We start from the raw sequence: 24,686 nt of genomic DNA, 5'->3' as shown, positions 1-24,686 counted from the left end.
GGAAGGTATGTAATGTATGATAGATTGCTGCCTTGAATAAAATAAAATATAATAAAATAAAATCCTGATTGGACATCAGATTAAGGTTTATATATGCAATACACTACTCATCTCATATTACTGGACAGAGATAAATTAGTATTCCAATAGTGACAAACTAGGAACTAAATTATCTCACCTCATCTTGAAAATTTCCTGGATCATATGGTTGATTTAAAACTGCTGATAGATCATCATGAGGTACACAGCTATTACCAACACTTGTCACTGAGTGGTGACTAACAAACCTGATGATGAATAAAACATTACATTTTCGTATCATATTTTGAAGATATCATCATGAAATGAACAAATCTAAGAGAGGTCTACCCGAGGTACATATACACCATGTATCAAAGCAGTCAGGCTTGTAGTTTTAAGAAATAGTCAAAAAGTAAAAACTTGATGCAGACGACGGACACTGGACGACGGCGACAGACAATCACTCATATGATAAGTTCCACTCAAAGTCGACAATCGAGCTAACAAAATTGTCATTTTTGGAACTGTTTCAATAGGAATATATGTTAAAGCATTATTTCATGGAAAATAAATAGTATTCATCAAAATTTCCTAATAATTCAAACAACCATAATCTTATAATCTCATATGAATATATTACTAAACAAAATTTTGAGACATGATGATACCATTTTCATGGAGGTTTGACCATTTGTTCCACAAAAAGTAGTTTAGTGATTTTCTTTTGTGACTGTCACCAACAACAAAATAAAACTACATTGTGAAAGTCAAGGAAACAATCCCTTTTAATGGTAGTCTACTACCTTAAAGTATGACTGAGCAGTGGTTTAGTGTGACTGTATCCTCAGGGGCTGAGCTACGTCACAAGACGCTCCACGTTGCTAAGAAGCGCACCACTGTACCATGCATTTCTATGGGCTCTGTGCGCGCTGCTGTGGAATGCAGGCCGAGTCGGTGAGAAATTGAGAAAACAACACAAACTTAACTTTGAAGTAATCCTGAACAATCAAATTTATATATGTTACACACGCAGGGCTAATCTTGTTACACTGTTCAGGGGGGTTTCAACAACCATCCCAAAGTACCGTTTTCTGTGAGTTTTTGGCCTTTGTTTTCACCGCAATGGTTGCCAGGCAGTGAAAATGCCAGGATGTCCGCCCCCGAGGATAGCCTCAGTAACAGGTGGTTTACAGTTTACCAGCACTTTGTCCTCAATTGATTCAATTTTAAATAGTTGGTGAATTAGAAATAATACTTACTCTTTCAATTTTGGAATTATTGCTTCTGCTTTTACCATGGGTGTGATATGTCGGGACGGACTTCCATGTTCCATATTATAGGCATTTTGTAGTTCATTATGTCTGAAATACAATAATTAAAAAAAGAAATGTGAGCTTGCATTGTGCATATGGTGATCATTTGATCAGACTGTCACAGTACATGAAATTGTATGGACACTTATTTTTGAGGTAAAACAAGTTAAAAATACTTGTCTCGTTGAAATGTTGAAGTAAAAATTGAAGGGCAGTGAGGTTGGGCATTTAGGCAATAGACCATTTTCCGTTCACTGCGAGAATCACGTGTTATGCGTGAAATCGAACGTAAAAACAGGACATACAAAGGTCATAGTGTCGTAATGGCATCAAACATCGTGTGGGATTCGACAAACGCGAAAATAGTTTGGGGACATTTCCATGCTTAATAATGCGCTGTACACATTTGTTGATAGACAATATTCCTCTGTCGAAGATCGGCTGGTCGATGTAAGCTACGAAATAAAGAAATTCGAGTTCAAAATCAAATCGTTCGATTTTTGTGGCAGACATTCGATGCGTGTCTTTCATGCATCTCACGAGATCTCGCAGTTGAACGGAAAATCCCCTATTGCTATTGTGGCCTCTGAAAATTTCAACCTCTGCTGTCATATCTTTACTTACACATGAATATATTTTTCAGGTAATTTCTCAGCCATTACCATAGCTGGTTCATCTTCTGTTTTCTGCCACACACTGAGCACCTAAGAATTTATAAGAAACAAATTATACCGGTCTATAGAAGGACTGTACTTGATATTGTTTTGGTCCAACATTACTGGGTGAATGTGCAGACAAATGAATTGATGTACTTTACCTCAGAAAAGAAAGCTTTGTATGCCTTGGTACGAGGAGTTAATGCAAATACCAGTATATTGTCTTTGCTTTGGTTCTGTAAAGGAAGCCACTGCCAGAACGAGGCCTTGTAGGTAACAATTATCAATGCAACTACACTAGGTGAATCCTAAATTTAAAAATACAAATATTTATTATGATAATGAACAAATTATGTAATCAATTAATATAGAGTAAATTGAAATTTTACATTATCTATTTAAACATTATTACCAGCCAGGGACCCACATGACCCAGATAAGAACAACAAACTTTGCTGTGTTGGTGTTACAATCACATGGCCCCTTGAAAGTCTACTCGCAGCTAACAATGTCATCTCTGGCAATTCAAGTTAGAAATATTCACAGATGTCTTACCCCATCATAGAAGTTTAATTTTTCCATGTGTGTTTTCGGTAGCACAATCGGTCCAAATCTATTATGCTGGAACACAATTCCTTTCTCGTATACATAAAATTTACCTGAAGAAAATAAAAAAACAAATATTTGCTTAATTGGTATGGCATATAAATTATATGATTAATGATGGTCTTATAATGCATGTACTTGGGTCTTGGCCTAAGTTGCTGACTGATTTACAACGCACGTTTCAAGATCATTCAGTAAATAGAACTGTTTAGATAGAACCATTTTCACAAGAGTGTATGGTTCTGCTAAATGCACACATTTACGCGCAATATACCACCCACTAGACACACCAGAAACTGTGTTTTGAATAACTTTGCTATTGTCATACAGCAATTTATATGATTGGATGAAATAAATTGAAAGATAATGCATCTCCTATTCAGGTTGGCTTGACTGATCTTCCAAACGTGCAACAATCTCCAGACACACATATTAAATCACTAACTTGGCTGGCAATTTTGATACTTTAGTATAATTGTACTTTAAAAATCATTCATATACCAGTAGCTGTCTGTAATAGCTTATTGTACTACATGTATTATATGTCAAATATTTAATGGTCTAAATTTGTGTGAATAGCAGGAAATATGTATTTGGGTTCAAATGTAAATGTGAACAATCTAGCTATGAATGCAATGCTACTTTCCAGGTATGCATAGATAGCGTTGTTCTTACCTTCTTCAGGTATTGCTAGTTGATTACTTGTAAAAACATGAGCAGATTCACCATTAATAAGCACTCTACCATAGTGAGTTTCACCAGACATCTATAGAAATACAATATCTATGATTTAGCATCTGATCACATCAGATTTTGTTTGATCTGATCACATGACACAGTTTAAAAGATACATCTATCTTGAATGCAAGAAATACATATACTGTATGCATGCATAAAACTGTTGACACAAGAGGTTCTCCAAGATACATGTATCTGTAACATGACATTGGTTGCATACACTCAACACTTACTGAACTTACTTTGATGAATGATCCAACTTCCTTCGACATCTTAATATCATTTTCAGTAGCCTGGGATGATAAATTAAACATTAAGGCTGAAAAGAAAGCTTTTGCTTTTCTTCGTAGTGAAAAATAATGTGATTATTCAACGTTTAACATTTATTTAATATATGATATGCATATAAGAATTACAACTCTCCAATATATATATATACTCACAGCCCAGGAAATATATCTTGGAAGGTGTTCAGTCAGCACAAGGCACTGATGGTCAACAGAAGAAGTACCATCTAAAAAATTTTTATTGAAAATGATTAGTACAAAAGCAAGCTTAGGTTTTGTTTGTGATTCCCAAGTATCCATTCCATCTTTGAGATGAACTCATACATCTACAGAGACAACCAGATAAATCACTTTCAATGTCAACACCCAAGAGACAGTAATATAGATCAAAATGACTAAAGGAAAAAAAAAATAACAATTACCTTGATTTAACACTTGTAAATTGGAATCCATGAATGTTTCCGTGAACAAAACAGATCCCATTGTTTCATTCTTATGCTCAATACTGGGAATGTTAAAGAGTGATAGCTGAGCCTGAAAGTGAATAACAAAAATTGTATTAAAGGAATCCATGACAAATATTAAAACATTATACAACATGTATCTGACTACTATTGATATCCACAGTACCATTACCAAGTTTTGGGACACGTGTACTGTTGTCTGAGAAAATTTTGTGAGATTTCTTGTGATCACAGAATGATATGATATATGCTATCTTACTTACTATTTTAAGAAATGGAGATCGTTGTCCTTCTGTTAATGATACTTCTTGTCCTTCCATATCAACTGCACCTATTCTAAACTCAATATAATCTCTGCAAAGGATAGTCACAAAATCAATTGTGTGTATATTCTACTCAAATATAAATAATTAATTTTTAACTCTCCTGGTATGTCCTCTTGGGAATGAGAAATAAGATTTTTTTGAATTTTACGACTTCACACTTTTCTTTTTGAAATGACCTCTATTGACAATAATGTTACACTGACAAAAATTCACTCTGATAATTCAACCTGTCAAAAAATAATTATTGTTGATGATCTAATTAATAGCATTATGATACTCCAACACCTACCTTGATGATGCAAACAAGCTACCAAGAGGCAGTTTATTTCTTTCACATTCTCTTTTCAAAGTATCAAACATAACAGTCTCAGCCTGTAAGGTGTAATTCATACAGAATATAAGAATCTACACAATTTAATTTGCTCTCTGGTGACATTCCATGGAATATGAATTATGAGTTGGGGAAGATTGTTTTTAAAGAGGTATGAAAATTTCTTGAACATCTTTTTAAACACAGAAATGAAAGTTGTATGAATTCACCATGAGATTTATTATCAACTTTAATTTTTATTCATATGTATGATATTTTTCTTTTCTTTTATTTCTTTTGTTTGCTTTTGTTGCCATTCTAAAGGCTTAATAAATATTATTATTATTATTGTTGTTATTATACTGGTATACACACATACCTTTTGTATACTGTGTGTTTTACAATAAACTTGAATAGCCGTCAATACAGCATGGATACCTTCTACATATAGTTTGTTCATAATACTGAAAAAAATTATCAGAAAAATATTACCTTTCCTCATAGATACTTTAACATGGTGTTTTTACCAGCTTAATCACGTACAGTAGTAAGATTTATAAAACTGTCAATACTGTATTTGTGCTATATAGGTGCCTCTCCAATAGATGTGTGCATGAATCAAAAATAGCATTTATTATATGTTGTCCACAACTCATTCGCTACTAATAAAGCAAATACGGCACATCAAATGTGCTGCTTTTGAAGACAGAAGAATATGATAGGAGAATATAGGCAATAATTTTATGCATGAGTAAAACTTATAAACTTGTGAGTTGTTGCTGTAGTAAATATTTTAAAAGTTCCACTGTGAGTAAACAAATCTTTCCTATAAATGCATCCCCAGGATTATGAAAAGTTGAAAAACTGTGGTCCACAAAGCTACTGCATAAATGTGAGTATTGACACTATATATTGGCACAGGTCTTGACAAAACATGTTAAATGTTCATCAGTTAGGTAAATTTTAAAAAGCCATTTCACTCAAGTTGGATCTGCCAAAACATGTAAGATGTTCCAAACAAGAAAACATTATTCTATGTAGTACTTCATCTTAATATGAACACAGTTTACTCCTTGCACAGCATTCTCAGAAATATAATAAAAACATACATTACACTATATTGCGGAGGGGGGGGGGGGGGAGTGGGGGGGGCAAGGGTTATTTTTGTTCAACGTAATTGCAATATTTTTTTGTTCGTACAACGTAAATAGAAAAAATAAATTCCGTAATTCTATAATCACAGGCTAGACGTACAATGTAATCAATCAAATATTTTTTTCGTACACTGTAAAAATGTGTCATTTTTCTCGGTACGTACAAGAATTTACATCCAAATAAAACAATCGTAAAAAACAATCCAGGGAAATTACATTTCAGAAACTATAAAAGGACTAGATGACACAATTCACTACAAAATTGAATGTCCAAGACGTAAAAGGCCCTCTAACCGAATGAAGAGCATTAGGAGGGTAATATGCGCATGCGTCTCTACACACGGCGCAGTAATGGCGGAGATTTGAGTCGGAGAGCTCTTTGGACCATTCAATGTTCCATTTTTTAACATTGTAAACTGTAAAAACGTCTTTTTCCTTGTAAATTGTAAAAAGCCCTTTTTATTTCCCGTAAAACCGTACCAGCTACCCCCCTTGCCTCCCCTCTATATTACATGGCATCACCTACTAAAACGCCTAACATCAAACAGAGAATATAGGGATAATTGTAAGCTATGTGGTATTTGACTCCAATTCAGCAGATACTGAATACACATGTATGAATGTAACTAAAATAAATGATCGTAGTGTTTTATAGGGGCAGTGGATTATTAAAACATGCACACAGCAAGAGGAGTGAATTGTGATTTCAATAATTGTGCACAAAATTCACACTTATTAGTTTATATAGTTTGGTACATTTTTATTTCACACTTGAAAACTTTCATTGAGTGAATGTTTAACAAGAGATTATGTTGGCTGTACATGTTTTAAGTATCCACAGCAACCTTACATAATTAATGACGGAGGCTTTACCTGAGGTCTGTTTTATCCCTTGACAGATCTCCTGCACCTCCAGCAACTGTAGAATGCAATAAAATTGAGATCAATACATACTAGTCAGGAAAATTTTCTTGATACTTTATATGTATCTCAAAATAATTCATAAAACCAGTTTGCATAATTACCTGGATATGGAATGTGTCCACTGCTGAAGAAATATGTTCTTGCACAGCATATTGGGCCTCTAGGAGAAACTGACTGGCAAACCTGGAAAGGAAATTATAAAATGGCTCAGTCCTCATCTAAGAATGATGTACATTTAACCTGAATCAAAGTATTGCAGATCTAGTTGTTCATAAATGCCCCATTTGTCACTATAAACTCTGTAAAACATTATATTAACAAATCTGGAGGAGGTTAGTACTTTTTAAAAACAGGTCTGTCACACACAAAAAAGCAGGGGTATTTCTAGTATTATGCCCTCTTGTGGTAGGTTTGTCATAACTATTGTTTATGGACCTTCTTTCTAGAAACCCATAAATGTGATGTTGTCACTAAAAACAACAAAAATTTCAAAGAAACAATCATATTATTATCACAATAATAATATTATTCAAAACTTTAGACTTAAACCTGCTGTGTACATCAATAATAAATGACATATTATCTATTAGTAATGCACACAAATAAATAATAATCTTTATTATACCGAAATGAAAAAAGTGTCAACTTTATCTTATGTACAAAAGTAATAGAGAAATACTTCAAACAAAAATAAGAACAAAACTAAATGAAAAGTTAAAAATAAAATAAACTACTGCACCAGCTTATAAACTGAAATTCACATCAACACAGGCATTAAAGTGCTTGTATATTCATGTTCTTGTATTCCTCTCAAAGATAGGCATTACTGCTTTATAGTGATACAACTGTTTACTTGACAATGTATATTCTTCTACATACTTAGACAACAATATATAGTAAACAAGTATCAATTTTCTTTTACAGCAGGCGCAAGATATTTACATACACCTAACTCTCGCACCCGGTAGGCAATTACTGAAGGACTTTGCAACATCTCCAGACACTTTCCAAGACACTCCAGTGACAGTTGTAGACACAATAAAGTTAACTACCCTCCCCACGTGACAGTTAATCAAAACAATGAACCAGGGTTTCAGATGGGTTCAACTATTACAACTTGTTACCGCCTGGTCAAATATTTATCAAACAACTATGTTTTCTGTCGCATCGGTACCACTGACAGATTTTGACCAATCACATTCAGACTTAACACATACATCACACATCATATCATACATGAGTACATAATTTGTTTCATGATCCAATTCAAAATGGCAGAATGCCTTTCCATAACTGGATATCATGTGTATGTTGGGCATATTTCATTAAACTTGGTACCAGGGTATGTCCATTGAAACAAAATGGCCACCAGTCAAAAAAATGATGTGCATCAAGGACCCATTACGTTCAATGAACATACCAAGTTTAAATGAAATATGTCAGTGCATGACCGAGATCTGGTTTCGGAATGGCAGATATGCTTGATTTTGATGAATGATCTTGAATTGGATCATATATGTATGTATGATGTATGTGTACAAGTTTGAATGAAATCGGCTTGTGAAAGTCGAACAGGGATTGACTACAATAACACTTACCATATGGGTTGGGTGTTTACCATTGATGCCAGCAGTACCAACAATTGGATCATCACTGTCAGTAATTCCCCTACTCCTAGCACGAGTTAGTCTACTCCTCTCACTCTTAGTCCCAAACAATACAAATGGTCTCTTAATACTGAGATAAAATAGGAATATTATTAACAAATAAAGTAAAACAGTGGTTATGTTGTGCCATGTTTAATATGGGTCCAATGCAAAGTATACAATGATGTAAAGTAAAATGAAATTAAAAGTTCAGGTATTATAATTGAATACTCACTTCAATTCTTCTTCCATCCGAGACATAAGTCCATGGTTATAGTAACTTTTCAATGGCTGTATAAAAAACAAAACATTTATATTAACCTTCACTAAAAATTACCAATATATGTCATACAGTCACTGTGACTCGCCATTATACATGATCTCAACAAAATGTTCGAGAAATTTACAGAGTAAAATGCTTACCTCACAAATGGAAGATTCAGACAATGTGGACAACCCTGAGGCTCTGCAAAAAGATATGGAAATCTTGATAAGATTGTTTAAAATCACCACATTGTTAAATGATATGGTGTTAATAATAATAATAACTTTATTATGCAACTTAACCATCTGTGGGTTTAGTATAGTAAAAAATGATTACAAAAGACAAATAAAATAAGACACACTAAAATTAAAATACAAAAGAAAAAGAAAAATTAGAAAATCTCTGAAAAATTGATTAAAAAGCAGCAAGGTTCTCCCAGACCAGTTACATATTTAAATTTTAGAAAATTGAATTTTTTAAATAATATGACAAAGCCATATTATTTCCCATTATCACAAAGCTTTCCATTCTGGACAACTCATTAATTTTTATTTTGAAATACTTCAAGACATGTTTTCTCTCTATAGAAATAATATTTAAACATGTATTTTGGATAGCACAAATTGTTTAGTTATGCTGGAAAATCACCTTTTAGCATTGTTAAATAAGGCTACAAAATGCCTGTCAAATTGACAGAAAAACACTTATGAATAATTTCTTTAATGAACGCACCTCTGGTGCTCAGGCTACTTTTACTTTCAGAATCTACATTTAATAATAATAATTGTTGAACGTATGACGACTTACTGTTTAACATCTACATTGGCCACCATTGATTTCCATTGACGTTCAAATAATGGTAACTGTTCAGTGACCAACTGTTCTAAATTAACTGGATCTACCATGCTGTACACACAGTGACATTCTGCACTGGCATCAAAAAGCTGAAACAATCAAGTGAAGATCTTGAGTCTCATGACATCTTAACTATGCATGCATGCATTAACTTCAAAAATATTACACTATGAATCACCAATAGTGCTTCTCCATATGCAGTCTAGACAATTTACAAAATAAAATTTCTGACTGGTCTGCATTATCCATGATTTCCGTTATTTTAACAATGAATAGTAATTCATGAAGGATAAATTCATCATTAAAATACAAAAATCAAATCAGACATGACCCTAACTTACAGTTATCAAAAAAAAAGTTCATAGTCCTTAATAATTGTGAGTCGAGTAACCTTAAAACACTTTCATGGGTATGGCATTTTGATGAATGTGTGTTGATTTGAAATTGATATGCAGGAGTTGTGAGAACATATTTTATCACTCATGCAATAACATAGGGCAAACTACTGAAACTTTAGAGAACTTTCTATAATTGAAATGGTCTTTTACTCCCCCCCCCCACATGTATTAACTCCTATAATCAGAGTAAATCGGGATTTATCTATATCATTTGGTTCATTCCAATTATTTATTTTTGGTGTATAATCTTGTATAGCAATTAGCAGTCTATTCATGTAGTATCAGTCCTCCATGCACTGAAATGTCTTAGCCCGTGGCCTTTACATTTTATTTATCTTGGGTCTAACTTTATATCTCAAAAGAGTCCTCATACTCTTTATCCTATACAATACTATAAACACATTACAATACTTATCCGGGTAAGAGCCCATGCCTGGACAAACGCCCACCCTCCACTTTTGACACAATAAAGAAGTTAAGGTCATATCTGTGCACACGCCCAGGGGGTCTTTTACTACACAAAACAAAAAAAACTATTTTCCATTCGTTGACTGTGGTTGTATTAACAGTTAGTTGACTTTCTTGAAGTCTGTCGTGATACTTCTCTTTTTGAAATATGCCGTGGCCCTAAAAAAGGCCAGCCGTTTTGTTTGTGCTTCCTTAGAAACGATTCAAGCAAATCGTATAAGGAGAGCCGCTAAGCAAGTGTCGTACTCGTTCGGCTTTAGCGTCGTTGACAATGAAAACAATGTTGCAATATTGTAGCAACCCGTACCTGGGAGAATGATTGAAATCACGTTATTTTGGCTTTATAAATTATTTTGTAGCAGCTTGCGAATCCATAACTTGGGCCAGCAATTTTGCAATGTCACGGCGAAGACTGCCAACTTTTTTACCATCTTTTATCACCGCTATTGCATTCCTGTCATGAAAACTATTCTTCTGTCCTTGGATAAAAAAAACTTCCTATTTCAAGTTCCCCGCGATATCCATATAGTGAGACATTCCTACCGACGGAACTTGCTGAATGATAACTTTCACCGTGATTAATAAGCGTCGAGTCTGATAAGAAAGCAATGTCACGATTTGACCTTTATGATGAAATACTAGTAGTGATGTCATTCTTAGCCAATCAGTAACATCGTCCGCCTGCACGGTGTTGTTTCGTTCGGAGATTCCTCCCTCTACAACACTGTGCGGTAAAACCATTCATAACCGTGTATGTCACGTGGTTGCGCGATAGAAAGTTTACTGACCAATAGAAAGCTTTGTTACAAGCGCTCGGAGCTCTGCATTTCTGATGTTTTCGGCTTCATTACTGCCGATATGTGTTTGGGGTATAACACCTACTCTTCTATAATAGTCAACAGTGGTGACAACACTATTACCACTATTATTAAGTAAAGCTTGAATAGCTTTGGTCTGAATATCAGTGAGTTGCATGATGTATGGATATTGTTGCTGTATCGCCTCGACATTCAAGCCAACACATCTTTAGCTGTGCTCAGCGACATTTATTCTCGGGTCAGGCATTTTCGCCTGGCAACCATCATGGTGAAAACAAAGGCCAATAAATTCTCAGAAAACGGTATTTTGGGATGGTTGTTGTCACCCCCCTACATATGCAACATATTTAAATTTGGTTGGATTGCTTCAAAGTTAAGTTTGTGCTGTTTTCTCGATTTTAGCTATTTTCATCGGCTTTTTGATCAGTGTACATCAGCTCGCGCAGAGTCCATAGAAATACATGGTAGAGTGGTGCGCGTCTTCAGTGATTTTGATAGCTTGGCTAAGCGCGTTGAAGAAAGAAGTAATATGATTGGCTGTTGTTAAACTGATTCTAAACTGTGAGGGCATTGTCACATACACATAGTCCTAATGAAATACTTCAAGGTGATAGTGGAGTGCTTCGCCGGAACATTCACCTTGAAAATTCAAGATGATCAGTAAAGCAGATGCATAAAGGTCAAAGATGATTACTGGACTGTAAACAAAAGCATCGTGTGCCATCGCAGCAGAGCGACCCCATTTTTCTTGTCTCTTTATTATGATTAGACATGAATGAAAAATGCCAAGCTGACAGACTGCGAAATCCGTGGATTAAAAGTGCTAAGTCCAAATTGTGTTGGACGATATCGACGAACTTCAGGAATAAGTTGTAGGGATTTTATTCGACGGCTACAGTGACGCCGACTTGGACATTTGAGGGTTTTGAGTTTGACGAAGATGGCAATGAACGTACAAATAAAGATCTGAGAAGTTTTTTCAAACAGCTATGGATTTTTATAATTTTTACTGTGTAAATTTGGAAATTATTATTGATCTTGTATGACGGTTGATTCGTAATTTGCCGAGACCGGAAATCATTTTACGCAGTTTAACCCCTGACATTTTAATTCATATTGAGTTCACGCGTATTGGGCGTGTTTGTCGGCGGGAAAATCCTAATTCAAATGATTCCTCACTGTCGATTTTTATTATTTCTGGTTTATTTGTCACATTATAAGCAATACATTATTTTTGTTTTACTTCTAGTGTTGCATATTGTTTATTTATTTCCGTTGCATGTTTTCATTTGCCGTTCTATTCCCTGCCACAGTTCAATCTGTGTGTTGTCAATTTTCGCGAATTTTCGTGTTTTTTGCAGGGGATCTCCTGGCAAACGCCCACCCCTTCTTTTTGGCAATTTTCCATGTTCAGGACCCTGGGCTTATACCCGGATAAATACGGTACTTGTGCTGTTTACCTTACCTCATGCTTTAATGTAAAGAATCCACCTCTATATAGAAAAAGAGATGTATTTAAATCAGTTCACAATAATAAAGTAGAATAAACTTAAGGTAAATGATCAGCACAAAAAGATTATTTAAACAAAGAGTGGATCAAAAGCATGCCAGTGTTCTCTATAAGGTACTTGTGTGGGTGATCCAACCACAAAACTTTTCACTTAACACTAGCAAAACTGTCAATGTGTTAAACAAAAATAGCATTATTTGTGTACTTTTAAAATTGTACCAAAGTTTTGTTGGGATCTATGATCATTACGTGAAATATTGTGGTAAATGCGTACCAAACATCAAATTTGGGACCTATGATCATTACGTGAAATATTGTGGTAAATGCGTACCAAACATCAAATTTGGGATCTATGATCATTACGTGAAATATTGTGGTAAATGCGTACCAAACATCAAATTTGGGATCTATGATCATTACGTAAAATATTGTGGTAAATGCGTACCAAACATCAAATTTGGGACCTATGATCATTACGTGAAATATTGTGGTAAATGCGTACCAAACATCAAATTTGGGACCTATGATCATTACGTGAAATATTGTGGTAAATGCGTACCAAAACATCAAATTTGGGATCTATGATCATTACGTGAAATATTGTGGTAAATGCGTACCAAACATCAAATTTGGGATCTATGATCATTACGTAAAATATTGTGGTAAATGCGTACCAAACATCAAATTTGGGACCTATGATCATTACGTGAAATATTGTGGTAAATGCGTACCAAACATCAAATTTGGGACCTATGATCATTACGTGAAATATTGTGGTAAATGCGTACCAAACATCAAATTTGGGATCTATGATCATTACGTAAAATATTGTGGTAAATGCGTACCAAACATCAAATTTGGGACCTATGATCATTACGTAAAATATTGCGGTAAATGCGTACCAAACATCAAATTTGGGATCTATGATCATTACGTAAAATATTGTGGTAAATGCGTACCAAACATCAAATTTGGGACCTATGATCATTACGTGAAATATTGTGGTAAATGCGTACCAAACATCAAATTTGGGACCTATGATCATTACGTGAAATATTGTGGTAAATGCGTACCAAACATCAAATTTGGGACCTATGATCATTACGTGAAATATTGTGGTAAATGCGTACCAAACATCAAATTTGGGATCTATGATCATTACGTAAAATATTGTGGTAAATGCGTACCAAACATCAAATTTGGGACCTATGATCATTACGTAAAATATTGCGGTAAATGCGTACCAAACATCAAATTTGGGATCTATGATCATTACGTAAAATATTGTGGTAAATGCGTACCAAACATCAAATTTGGGACCTATGATCATTACGTGAAATATTGTGGTAAATGCGTACCAAACATCAAATTTGGGATCTATGATCATTACGTAAAATATTGTGGTAAATGCGTACCAAACATCAAATTTGGGATCTATGATCATTACGTAAAATATTGTGGTAAATGCGTACCAAACATCAAATTTGGGATCTATGATCATTACGTGAAATATTGTGGTAAATGCGTACCAAACATCAAATTTGGGATCTATGATCATTACGTAAAATATTGTGGTAAATGCGTACCAAACATCAAATTTGGGACCTATGATCATTACGTAAAATATTGCGGTAAATGCGTACCAAACATCAAATTTGGGATCTATGATCATTACGTAAAATATTGTGGTAAATGCGTACCAAACATCAAATTTGGGACCTATGATCATTACGTGAAATATTGTGGTAAATGCGTACCAAACATCAAATTTGGGACCTATGATCATTACGTGAAATATTGTGGTAAATGCGTACCAAACATCAAATTTGGGACCTATGATCATTACGTGAAATATTGTGGTAAATGCGTACCAAACATCAAATTTGGGATCTATGATCATTACGTAAAATATTGTGGTAAATGCGTACCAAACATCAAATTTGGGACCTATGATCATTACGTAAAATATTGCGGTAAATGCGTACCAAACATCAAATTTGGGATCTATGATCATTACGTAAAATATTGTGGTAAATGCGTACCAAACATCAAATTTGGGACCTATGATCATTACGTGAAATATTGTGGTAAATGCGTACCAAACATCAAATTTGGGATCTATGATCATTACGTAAAATATTGTGGTAAATGCGTACCAAACATCAAATTTGGGATCTATGATCATTACGTAAAATATTGTGGTAAATGCGTACCAAACATCAAATTTGGGATCTATGATCATTACGTGAAATATTGTGGTAAATGCGTACCAAACATCAAATTTGGGATCTATGATCATTACGTGAAATATTGTGGTAAATGCGTACCAAACATCAAATTTGGGATCTATGATCATTACGTAAAATATTGTGGTAAATGCGTACCAAACATCAAATTTGGGATCTATGATCATTACGTGAAATATTGTGGTAAATGCGTACCAAACATCAAATTTGGGATCTATGATCATTACGTGAAATATTGTGGTAAATGCGTACCAAACATCAAATTTGGGATCTATGATCATTACGTGAAATATTGTGGTAAATGCGTACCAAACATCAAATTTGGGACCTATGATCATTACGTAAAATATTGTGGTAAATGCGTACCAAACATCAAATTTGGGACCTATGATCATTACGTGAAATATTGTGGTAAATGCGTACCAAACATCAAATTTGGGACCTATGATCATTACGTGAAATATTGTGGTAAATGCGTACCAAATATCAAATTTGGGACCTATGATCATTACGTAAAATATTGTGGTAAATGCGTATCAAACATGTTATTAGCACTTCCAATATATTGGTGGTAATTTTGTCTTACCATTTGATTATTATTTGTTCAAATTTCATATCAGATGCCATTCTCAATTCCTGCAGACTGCATTAATACAGGTGAAACCAAAGAATCCTTCAATATTTATTACCCAATGATAGCTTCTGAAATTGGCTAAAAGACTAATACCACATGAGTCTACCACTTACCCTCCAAAACCTTCCAATGCATAGGCTTGAACAATGGGCCATTTCTCTATAACAAATTTATCAAATTTTTGAGGATGACCTGCAGAAACAAACAAGGATACATTACATATAACTGTCAACAACCATGTACACACTGAAAAACCATTTATTTTCACTGGCATTTAATTTAACTATTTTTGAGGATACCTCAAAGTATGCACGAAGACAGTACAGCAAGAGTATCGACCAACATGCAGCGGATACGCGGTGTACTGTCTGAGGTATCCCCATAATAACCATATTATTATACATCTTTTCTTTCTAAGGATACATCATGGGAATGCCGAAATCCAATTTTTTTAGAACAGAATCAGCGAACTTCTTTGTGTGGAGTCCAGTCAAACCCTGGTGGCAGCCATGTTTGTTTTTTATTATTAGAGGATGCTTAAGCATGTAATTATTCCATATTTGGAATTAGCATTTCCTAATATATGGTAGGATGAAAATAACCTGTAAAATACCGCAAAATTACGGCACACTGTAACTTAAGGCATTACGGTGACAGATGTATAATACCGGTAATAGAAATGATTTAACAACAGAAACTTTTCGAGAACTAATTTCTGAACCAGCATTTATATGATATGGAGCAGCAGACAAATAACAAGGTTGTGCATTCAGACAATTTATTAGTGCATTATAATTCTTAATAACAAATGGTCTGATATTGTAGAATGTAAAGCTGAGATTTACCTCTTACAGTGTATGGTATACCAATATTGGGGCAGTCTTTAACCATTTCAATGAAACTGTAGATCTTGAATTCTTCTGCTGCTTCTTCATCTTCATACTGACAAAAACAAACAGCATTTATTAGTTGAACTAACACAATGCCACAACAAGAGGATACTTTTATTCACTCTTATAAAGATAACCATTGTTCCATGAATTAGCTATGACTATGCTACTTTCCTTGGAAGAACATGATTTGTGAAGTTTGAACTAATCTTTTCATATTCGATTTACAATCTGGTGGGTGGAATCAATAAGATAATTTAATTAATGGCATCACAAATTAGTTTTCCACCAGTTGGAGAAAACAGCTTACCCAGTACTGTATATCAAAGTACTATGCATTTACTGTACTATTAGTATGTCTTCTGAGAACAAGATTACAAATGTAAACTGGTGTAACTACTTACTTCAGTCTCAGTCATGCAATGTATTCTTAGATTTCTCCAGTGAGCTATGTATGGTAGGAAGTACATATAGTTGATGGGGTTACAGTACACATGTACACTGTCTCTCTTGATAACCAGGATCAGATCTGCAAATACAAATCATCAGAATGACATAGCAAAATGATATAATATTAATAATTGTCAGTGTACCTTTGATTTGTCTTTTGTTTGCCATTGAAATTCTAAAAATCATTTTTTTCTAATTTGTTATTTACTATGAGAAATGAAATGGAAGGGTGTTATGGATTTCAAAAACAAGGCTACAATGTGAAAGGTGACGACAACAAATGACAGCAAAGCTAAATTACGAAAATTGCAGTATGCTTGTTTTAGAGTGTCTATTTTACCAGGTACTATAATAACACTACTCACCATCAACTGTCTCTTCAGCAAATCCAGATCTACAATGAAACACAAAAGCAAGTACATGACACATATCTTTAAAGCGTGGTCATCGTGCAGCATGTGTTTGAATTTCATGTTATATACGCCGCTATAAGTCCAATATCGAACAGAATGCGGCACGACGACTGTCGTCCTTTGAACTTGTTGTTATTTAACCTCTCATACTTGTTTGTTCTGAATGAAACAGTGACCAGTTGTATTTCAGTTTCCATTTACTGGGTAACTATTATTACATTATGCATACATTATCTAAGTTAAAGATATTAAAGTTGTACAATTTTGTTTGAAAGTTTAGACATGAATGAATGAAAGAATGAATAAATTAATGGTGAATAAATAAATAAATAAATAAATAAATAAATAAATAAATAAATAAATAAATGGATTGATGGATGGATGGATGGATGGATGGATGGATGGATGGATGGATGGATGGATGGATGAATGAATGAATGAATGAATGAATGAATGAATGAATGAATGAATGAATGAATGAATGAATGAATAAATAATGAATTCTACTTGGAGCGCTTTTGTTTTGGTGTGGATTACAGATATAGTTCATCAGAACTATTGGATCCATAACCCCTGTATATATAATTTCATTTCATTTCAGATATTTAAGACTGTGTTGGTTGAATGTAGGATTCAGTTATGAGGTACATGTATAATAATTCAAGCTACAGGCTACAATTCAAACAATACAACTTTGTTCCCCATTCAACTTATAAACTCAATACAATTATAAGTACTGGAGATTACTTGCCTTTCAATTTCATCTTTCCTCAGATCAAAAAAACCAAACAAAAGATAATTCACTAGTTCATTTGTTCCATCATTATACCTAGAATACAACAGCTAGTATTAATTTCAAACCATGAACACTTCTGAGGACATGGTCATCACTCACAAATATCACGACATATTGCTTAATAATTAACTCATCACCTGATAAAAGCCTCCACAAAGCCAAAATGAAGGGGGAAAAAAATGACGTCAACAAAAAGTATGTTAATATAAAGTATGTTACAGTAGCTAATTTCAATTTGCATTATGAATGTGACAAATATTTTTTGATTTTTGGCATTGGTGTAGAATAGGGGTGCGTATTTATCTCTTGAAAATACAATTTTTGTGATACAAATTGTACATACCAAATAAATAAACTTCATAATGACCTTAATAATTTTAAAAACATACACATGAAGAAAATGCCCCGAAAGTTTAACTAGTGAACTAGTAAACACAGGATTACTGTGATTCAACATTGCCGCACATTTCTTTGTGCAAGCATAAACAAGCTATGACATCATGGTAGGTTACTTTTTGTAATTTAGAATTTTGTGTCTTGGCATGAGGTTTATTGGGCAGGTGTAGCGTATGGCATGGATATAAAATATAGGTTAAAATGTCAACATTCAGAGTTTCATACCTTTCCCTAATTTACAAGTTTGTAATATGCAGATCAACAAAACAACGTACAGTAACTACACAATCTTGTTATAAAGGGGCAGAAAAAGTTTTAGCTTCATTCTTGCCATTCTTTATTCAATGCTATCGACTGTTGAAGGTTAGTTTGTTATGTTATGTTATTTTATTGATAAATAGTTGATATTGTACCATATTTGTGTATCATGTGAAGGTTATTCATCAAGAAAGTATTTGGGATGAATTTATTTTATCACTAAGATTACTTTTTCAAGAGATTGCTACGCACCCCTATTCTACCCCAGTGCCAATTTGCAATGGTGTGCATGGCTAGAAAAGTTTTCATTTCTCTTTCACTGCACTCTCTAGCTGCACATGGTTAAACAAGTTTTCATTTCTCTTACACTGCACTCTCTAGCTGCACATGGTTAAACAAGTTTTCATTTCTCTTTCACTGCACTCTCTAGCTGCACATGGTTAAACAAGTTATCATTTCTCTTACACTGCACTCTCTAGCTGCACATGGTTAAACAAGTTATCATTTCTCTTTCACTGCACTCTCTAGCTGCACATGGTTAAACAAGTTATCATTTTTCTTTCACTGCACTCTCTAGCTGCACATGGTTAAACAAGTTTTCATTTCTCTTTCACTGCACTCTCTAGCTGCACATGGTTAAACAAGTTTTCATTTCTCTTTCACTGCACTCTCTAGCTGCACATGGTTAAACAAGTTATCATTTCTCTTTCACTGCACTCTCTAGCTGCACATGGTTAAACAAGTTATCATTTCTCTTACACTGCACTCTCTAGCTGCACATGGTTAAACAAGTTTTCATTTCTCTTTCACTGCACTCTCTAGCTGCACATGGTTAAACAAGTTTTCATTTCTTTTTCACTGCACTCTCTAGCTGCACATGGTTAAACAAGTTATCATTTCTCTTTCACTGCACTCTCTAGCTGCACATGGTTAAACAAGTTATCATTTCTCTTTCACTGCACTCTCTAGCTGCACATGGTTAAACAAGTTTTCATTTCTCTTTCACTGCACTCTCTAGCTACACATGGTTAAACAAGTTTTCATTTCTCTTTCACTGCACTCTCTAGTTGCACATGGTTAAACAAGTTATCATTTCTCTTTCACCGCACTCTCTAGCTGCACATGGTTAAACAAGTTATCATTTCTCTTTCACTGCACTCTCTAGCTGCACATGGTTAAACAAGTTATCATTTCTCTTTCACCGCACTCTCTAGCTGCACATGGTTAAACAAGTTATCATTTCTCTTTCACTGCACTCTCTAGCTTCACATGGTTAAACAAGTTATCATTTCTCTTTCACTGCACTCTCTAGCTGCACATGGTTAAACAAGTTTTCATTTCTCTTTCACTGCACTCTCTAGCTGCACATGGTTAAACAAGTTTTCATTTCTTTTTCACTGCACTCTCTAGCTGCACATGGTTAAACAAGTTATCATTTCTCTTTCACTGCACTCTCTAGCTTCACATGGTTAAACAAGTTATCATTTCTCTTTCACTGCACTCTCTAGCTGCACATGGTTAAACAAGTTTTCATTTCTCTTTCACTGCACTTTCTAGCTGCACATGGTTAAACAAGTTTTCATTTCTCTTTCACTGCACTCTCTAGTTGCACATGGTTAAACAAGTTATCATTTCTCTTTCACCGCACTCTCTAGCTGCACATGGTTAAACAAGTTATCATTTCTCTTTCACTGCACTCTCTAGCTGCACATGGTTAAACAAGTTATCATTTCTCTTTCACCGCACTCTCTAGCTGCACATGGTTAAACAAGTTATCATTTCTCTTTCACTGCACTCTCTAGCTTCACATGGTTAAACAAGTTATCATTTCTCTTTCACTGCACTCTCTAGCTGCACATGGTTAAACAAGTTTTCATTTCTCTTTCACTGCACTCTCTAGCTGCACATGGTTAAACAAGTTATTATTTCTCTTACACTGCACTCTCTAGCTGCACATGATTAAACAAGTTATCATTTCTCTTTCACTGCACTCTCTAGCTGCACATGGTTAAACAAGTTATCATTTCTCTTTCACTGCACTCTCTAGCTGCACATGGTTAAACAAGTTTTCATTTCTCTTTCACTGCACTCTCTAGCTGCACATGGTTAAACAAGTTATCATTTCTCTTTCACTGCACTCTCTAGCTGCACATGGTTAAACAAGTTTCCATTTCTCTTTCACTGCACTCTCTAGCTGCACATGGTTAAACAAGTTATCATTTCTCTTTCACTGCACTCTCTAGCTGCACATGGTTAAACAAGTTTTCATTTCTCTTTCACTGCACTCTCTAGCTGCACATGGTTAAACAAGTTTTCATTTCTCTTTCACTGCACTCTCTAGCTGCACATGGTTAAACAAGTTATCATTTCTCTTACACTGCACTCTCTAGCTGCACATGGTTAAACAAGTTATCAATTCTCTTTCACTGCACTCTCTAGCTGCACATGGTTAAACAAGTTATCATTTCTCTTTCACTGCACTCTCTAGCTGCACATGGTTAAACAAGTTTCCATTTCTCTTCCACTGCACTCTCCAGCTGCACATGGTTAAACAAGTTATCATTTCTCTTTCACTGCACTCTCTAGCTGCACATGGTTAAACAAGTTTTCATTTCTCTTTCACTGCACTCTCTAGCTGCACATGGTTAAACAAGTTTTCATTTCTCTTTCACTGCACTCTCTAGCTGCACATGGTTAAACAAGTTATCATTTCTCTTTCACTGCACTCTCTAGCTGCACATGGTTAAACAAGTTTTCATTTCTCTTACACTGCACTCTCTAGCTGCACATGGTTAAACAAGTTTTCATTTCTCTTTCACTGCACTCTCTAGCTGCACATGGTTAAACAAGTTATCATTTCTCTTTCACCGCACTCTCTAGCTGCACATGGTTAAACAAGTTATCATTTCTCTTTCACTGCACTCTCTAGCTGCACATGGTTAAACAAGTTTTCATTTCTCTTTCACTGCACTCTCTAGCTGCACATGGTTAAACAAGTTATCATTTCTCTTTCACTGCACTCTCAAGCTGCACATGGTTAAACAAGTTTTCATTTCTCTTTCACTGCACTCTCTAGCTGCACATTGTTAAACAAGTTATCATTTCTCTTTCACTGCACTCTAGCTGCACATGGTTAAACAAGTTATCATTTCTCTTTCACCGCACTCTCTAGCTGCACATGGTTAAACAAGTTTTCATTTCTCTTTCACTGCACTCTCTAGCTGCACATGGTTAAACAAGTTTTCATTTCTCGTTCACTGGACTCTCTAGCTGCACATGGTTAAACAAGTTATCATTTCTCTTTCACTGCACTCTCTAGCTGCACATGGTTAAACAAGTTTTCATTTCTCTTTCACTGCACTCTCTAGCTGCACATGGTTAAACAAGTTTTCATTTCTCACAAGTTGTGTGTAGCTAAAAAAGTGTTTATTTTATTTAAGATTTTATTAAAGTAAATTTGCCACTATGGCTAAAATTAGTTTCTCCTTAGCGAAAGCTTGGGTAGTCTATCTCACCTGCTGTCAATGCCCAGAATACAGAGAAGAGCATCAAGATTGCTATCACTTGCAGCTGAGCCTCCTTTTAGTAATGACTGAATATTACGTAGTCTGGCACAACTGAAATAAAGAATACACCACATTTCATTGACTTCTGTTTTAAAAAAATAGCATTACATTCAAATTAGTATCTACTATATGCAGATGACATTGCACTTCTATCAACAACAGCAGGACTACAAAATTCAATTATCTTTTTGTAAGAATAACAACAACTGGGGGCTACAAACATATATAGAACACAAGTTATTATATTCCGCAGGACTGGATGTAAAACAAATAAAAACAATTTAAATATAGTGAAAATCTAAATAAGATTGAGGAACAATACACCTATTTAGGAGTTAATTTTAAATCAAATTGCTCAATATCACTCACATCAGATAGGTTAGCTGATAATGCTCACAAAGTACACACTATTTAAACAAGATTTAAAAATTGAAAATTACTTAATTAATGTGCAGAACCATGGTCTTAGAAGGTTAATTGCAAAATTCAGGACAAGCAACCATGACCTTAAAATTGAGAAAGGCAGACATAATAATATGTCGCTAGATAAAAGAACATGTGATATGTGCAGCCAAAATATAATTGAGGATGAGCAACATTTTGTAATGAAATGCCACGCTTACAGTCATCATATGGACAAATTATTCCTCACTTCACAAAATAAAGTTCCAAATTTTGATAAAGAAAACAGTCAGAATAAATTTATATTGATTATGGGAAACCATACTCTAGCACCAGCCTTAGCTGTCTTCTTAAAAAACAGCTATGAAACAAAACATCAACAACTATCAGTGTATTAGGTTACAATTAGTGACCATTTTCTATTCTGTATTCACCATTGGTTGCAAATTGTCTTTATTGTTTATTCATATTTGTTTTTGATTTTGAATAGTTTTTTTTTTTATAGTTTTTAAATTTCCTTTTGTAAGACCCTTTTTATCCTTTTCTAAGGATTGTATGCGTCTAATAAATATTATTATTATGCTAGTGAAATACGGGTATCTTTCTTAACCAAAAAACAAAATTTCACCTTAAAATTCTGTTGCCAAATTTTTAATGTGGAGACAGCAAAATAGGATGTGGAATGGAGCTCGCTAGAGAACCTCTCATTGGTAAAGTCTATAGCTCGAAAATAAACTACTATTTATACCTCCAAAAAATAGACAAACGTAACTTAGCATACTATGCTTACAAAGACAAAGACGAGTACAATATGCAAGCAAGGACATGGTTAACAACTCTTGAACACAATTTAACAAAACTAGAAATAAAAACAAAAATAAAAACCACTATGAGAAAAATTGGAATATTAAAAACAAAAATGAAAATGCTAAATTACATACATGAACAGTACTTTCAAAAATAAACTTGAAACTTAAAACAAGTTAAAAAAATTGCAAAATTTAGATTATGTTGTCATAAATTGGCAATAGAAAAGGAAGGTACAAACAACCAAAAACACCAGTAGAAGAATTTGCTCTCATTGCTATAAATACATGTACAATAGAAGATGAAATACTCGTGACTCATGATTAACTCAATAAACAGTAAATTCACAAAATTTTATACCAAAGAATAATTTCAATTTATACAAAAATCAAAACACCACAGTATTATAGTTGTATTATAATGCTACATGACATCTTGTAACAGGATAGACAAAATAATTTTTCATCATCTTATCAGTTATTGCACAAGATCACCAGATCGAAAGTGTTTGGGCTCAGTGACGTCACATTATTTGTTATTATTTTTAAAAAGCACTATTACACAAAAAATTTAATATTGTATTCAGTGTTAATAAATGTTAAAGCATGCATTCTAGTTATTCTATTTTTATTTCTATAGTTTACACACTTGGAATTTAATCAAATTTCAAATCAATGTCAAATCGAAACCAATTCAGTATTGTTTGCATACACTTTGCAAACGGTTCTTTTATAGCTGTGTTGAAATAATTCTTTCAGTATAAACACTCAATGTCGAATCGGTTGTTGCGCCAGGGCTCACGAGTTAGTTTCAAACTCAAACGGTCCCGTCAACTCGAGATTGGCGCACCACTGCGCTGCAAGAACTTAAAGACAAGAATATTTCTCAAAGTGCAAATACATTTTTTTAATAAACATACCTCACAGAAGAGCTGAATGTTTCTTGTCGTATGTTTCTACGGGCAGATGAGGGTCTTTTAAGAGGCATTATGGATAACATGAAATACAAAATGCAGACCAGACGAGAACTTGTTTTATGGAATCACCGCCATCTTGAAATATGTCACGTG

The 24,686-nt window shown here is 34.2% G+C and overlaps 2 protein-coding genes across 2 annotated transcripts in view; both read right to left on the bottom strand.

Annotated features, from left to right (window-relative positions):
- The window catches only part of LOC102801900 (dynein axonemal assembly factor 9-like), a 23,861-nt gene extending 6,492 nt beyond the window's left edge, over positions 1-17,369 (bottom strand). Inside the window, exons 1-23 of the mRNA XM_085504532.1 lie at positions 17,345-17,369; positions 16,934-17,058; positions 16,485-16,581; positions 15,753-15,831; positions 12,715-12,742; positions 9,518-9,654; positions 8,869-8,911; positions 8,681-8,736; positions 8,398-8,536; positions 6,901-6,982; positions 6,749-6,794; positions 5,101-5,185; positions 4,701-4,783; positions 4,349-4,439; positions 4,044-4,155; positions 3,778-3,848; positions 3,577-3,627; positions 3,272-3,362; positions 2,546-2,649; positions 2,152-2,298; positions 1,959-2,038; positions 1,281-1,382; positions 179-287 (exon numbers count right to left, since the gene is read on the bottom strand). Coding sequence (XP_085360658.1) covers positions 179-287; positions 1,281-1,382; positions 1,959-2,038; positions 2,152-2,298; positions 2,546-2,649; positions 3,272-3,362; positions 3,577-3,627; positions 3,778-3,848; positions 4,044-4,155; positions 4,349-4,439; positions 4,701-4,783; positions 5,101-5,185; positions 6,749-6,794; positions 6,901-6,982; positions 8,398-8,536; positions 8,681-8,736; positions 8,869-8,911; positions 9,518-9,654; positions 12,715-12,742; positions 15,753-15,831; positions 16,485-16,581; positions 16,934-16,999 — 1,899 coding nt within the window. The 5' untranslated portion in view covers positions 17,000-17,058; positions 17,345-17,369. The remainder of the gene's footprint in view (positions 1-178; positions 288-1,280; positions 1,383-1,958; positions 2,039-2,151; positions 2,299-2,545; positions 2,650-3,271; positions 3,363-3,576; positions 3,628-3,777; positions 3,849-4,043; positions 4,156-4,348; positions 4,440-4,700; positions 4,784-5,100; positions 5,186-6,748; positions 6,795-6,900; positions 6,983-8,397; positions 8,537-8,680; positions 8,737-8,868; positions 8,912-9,517; positions 9,655-12,714; positions 12,743-15,752; positions 15,832-16,484; positions 16,582-16,933; positions 17,059-17,344) is intronic.
- LOC146738024 (dynein axonemal assembly factor 9-like) lies at positions 17,337-24,686 on the bottom strand. Its single transcript, XM_085504678.1, has 4 exons — positions 24,537-24,686; positions 22,358-22,459; positions 18,144-18,221; positions 17,337-17,373 (listed from the first exon to the last, which is right to left on the bottom strand). Exons 1-4 carry the CDS (start codon positions 24,614-24,616, stop codon positions 17,337-17,339), a joined length of 297 nt encoding a protein of 98 aa, XP_085360804.1. The 5' UTR covers positions 24,617-24,686.

The sequence above is a fragment of the Saccoglossus kowalevskii genome, chromosome 10, assembly GCF_978046115.1.
Source record: "Saccoglossus kowalevskii chromosome 10, keSacKowa6.1, whole genome shotgun sequence".
NCBI classification, from domain to species: domain Eukaryota; kingdom Metazoa; phylum Hemichordata; class Enteropneusta; family Harrimaniidae; genus Saccoglossus; species Saccoglossus kowalevskii.
This window is presented reverse-complemented; position numbering and strand designations above follow the sequence as displayed.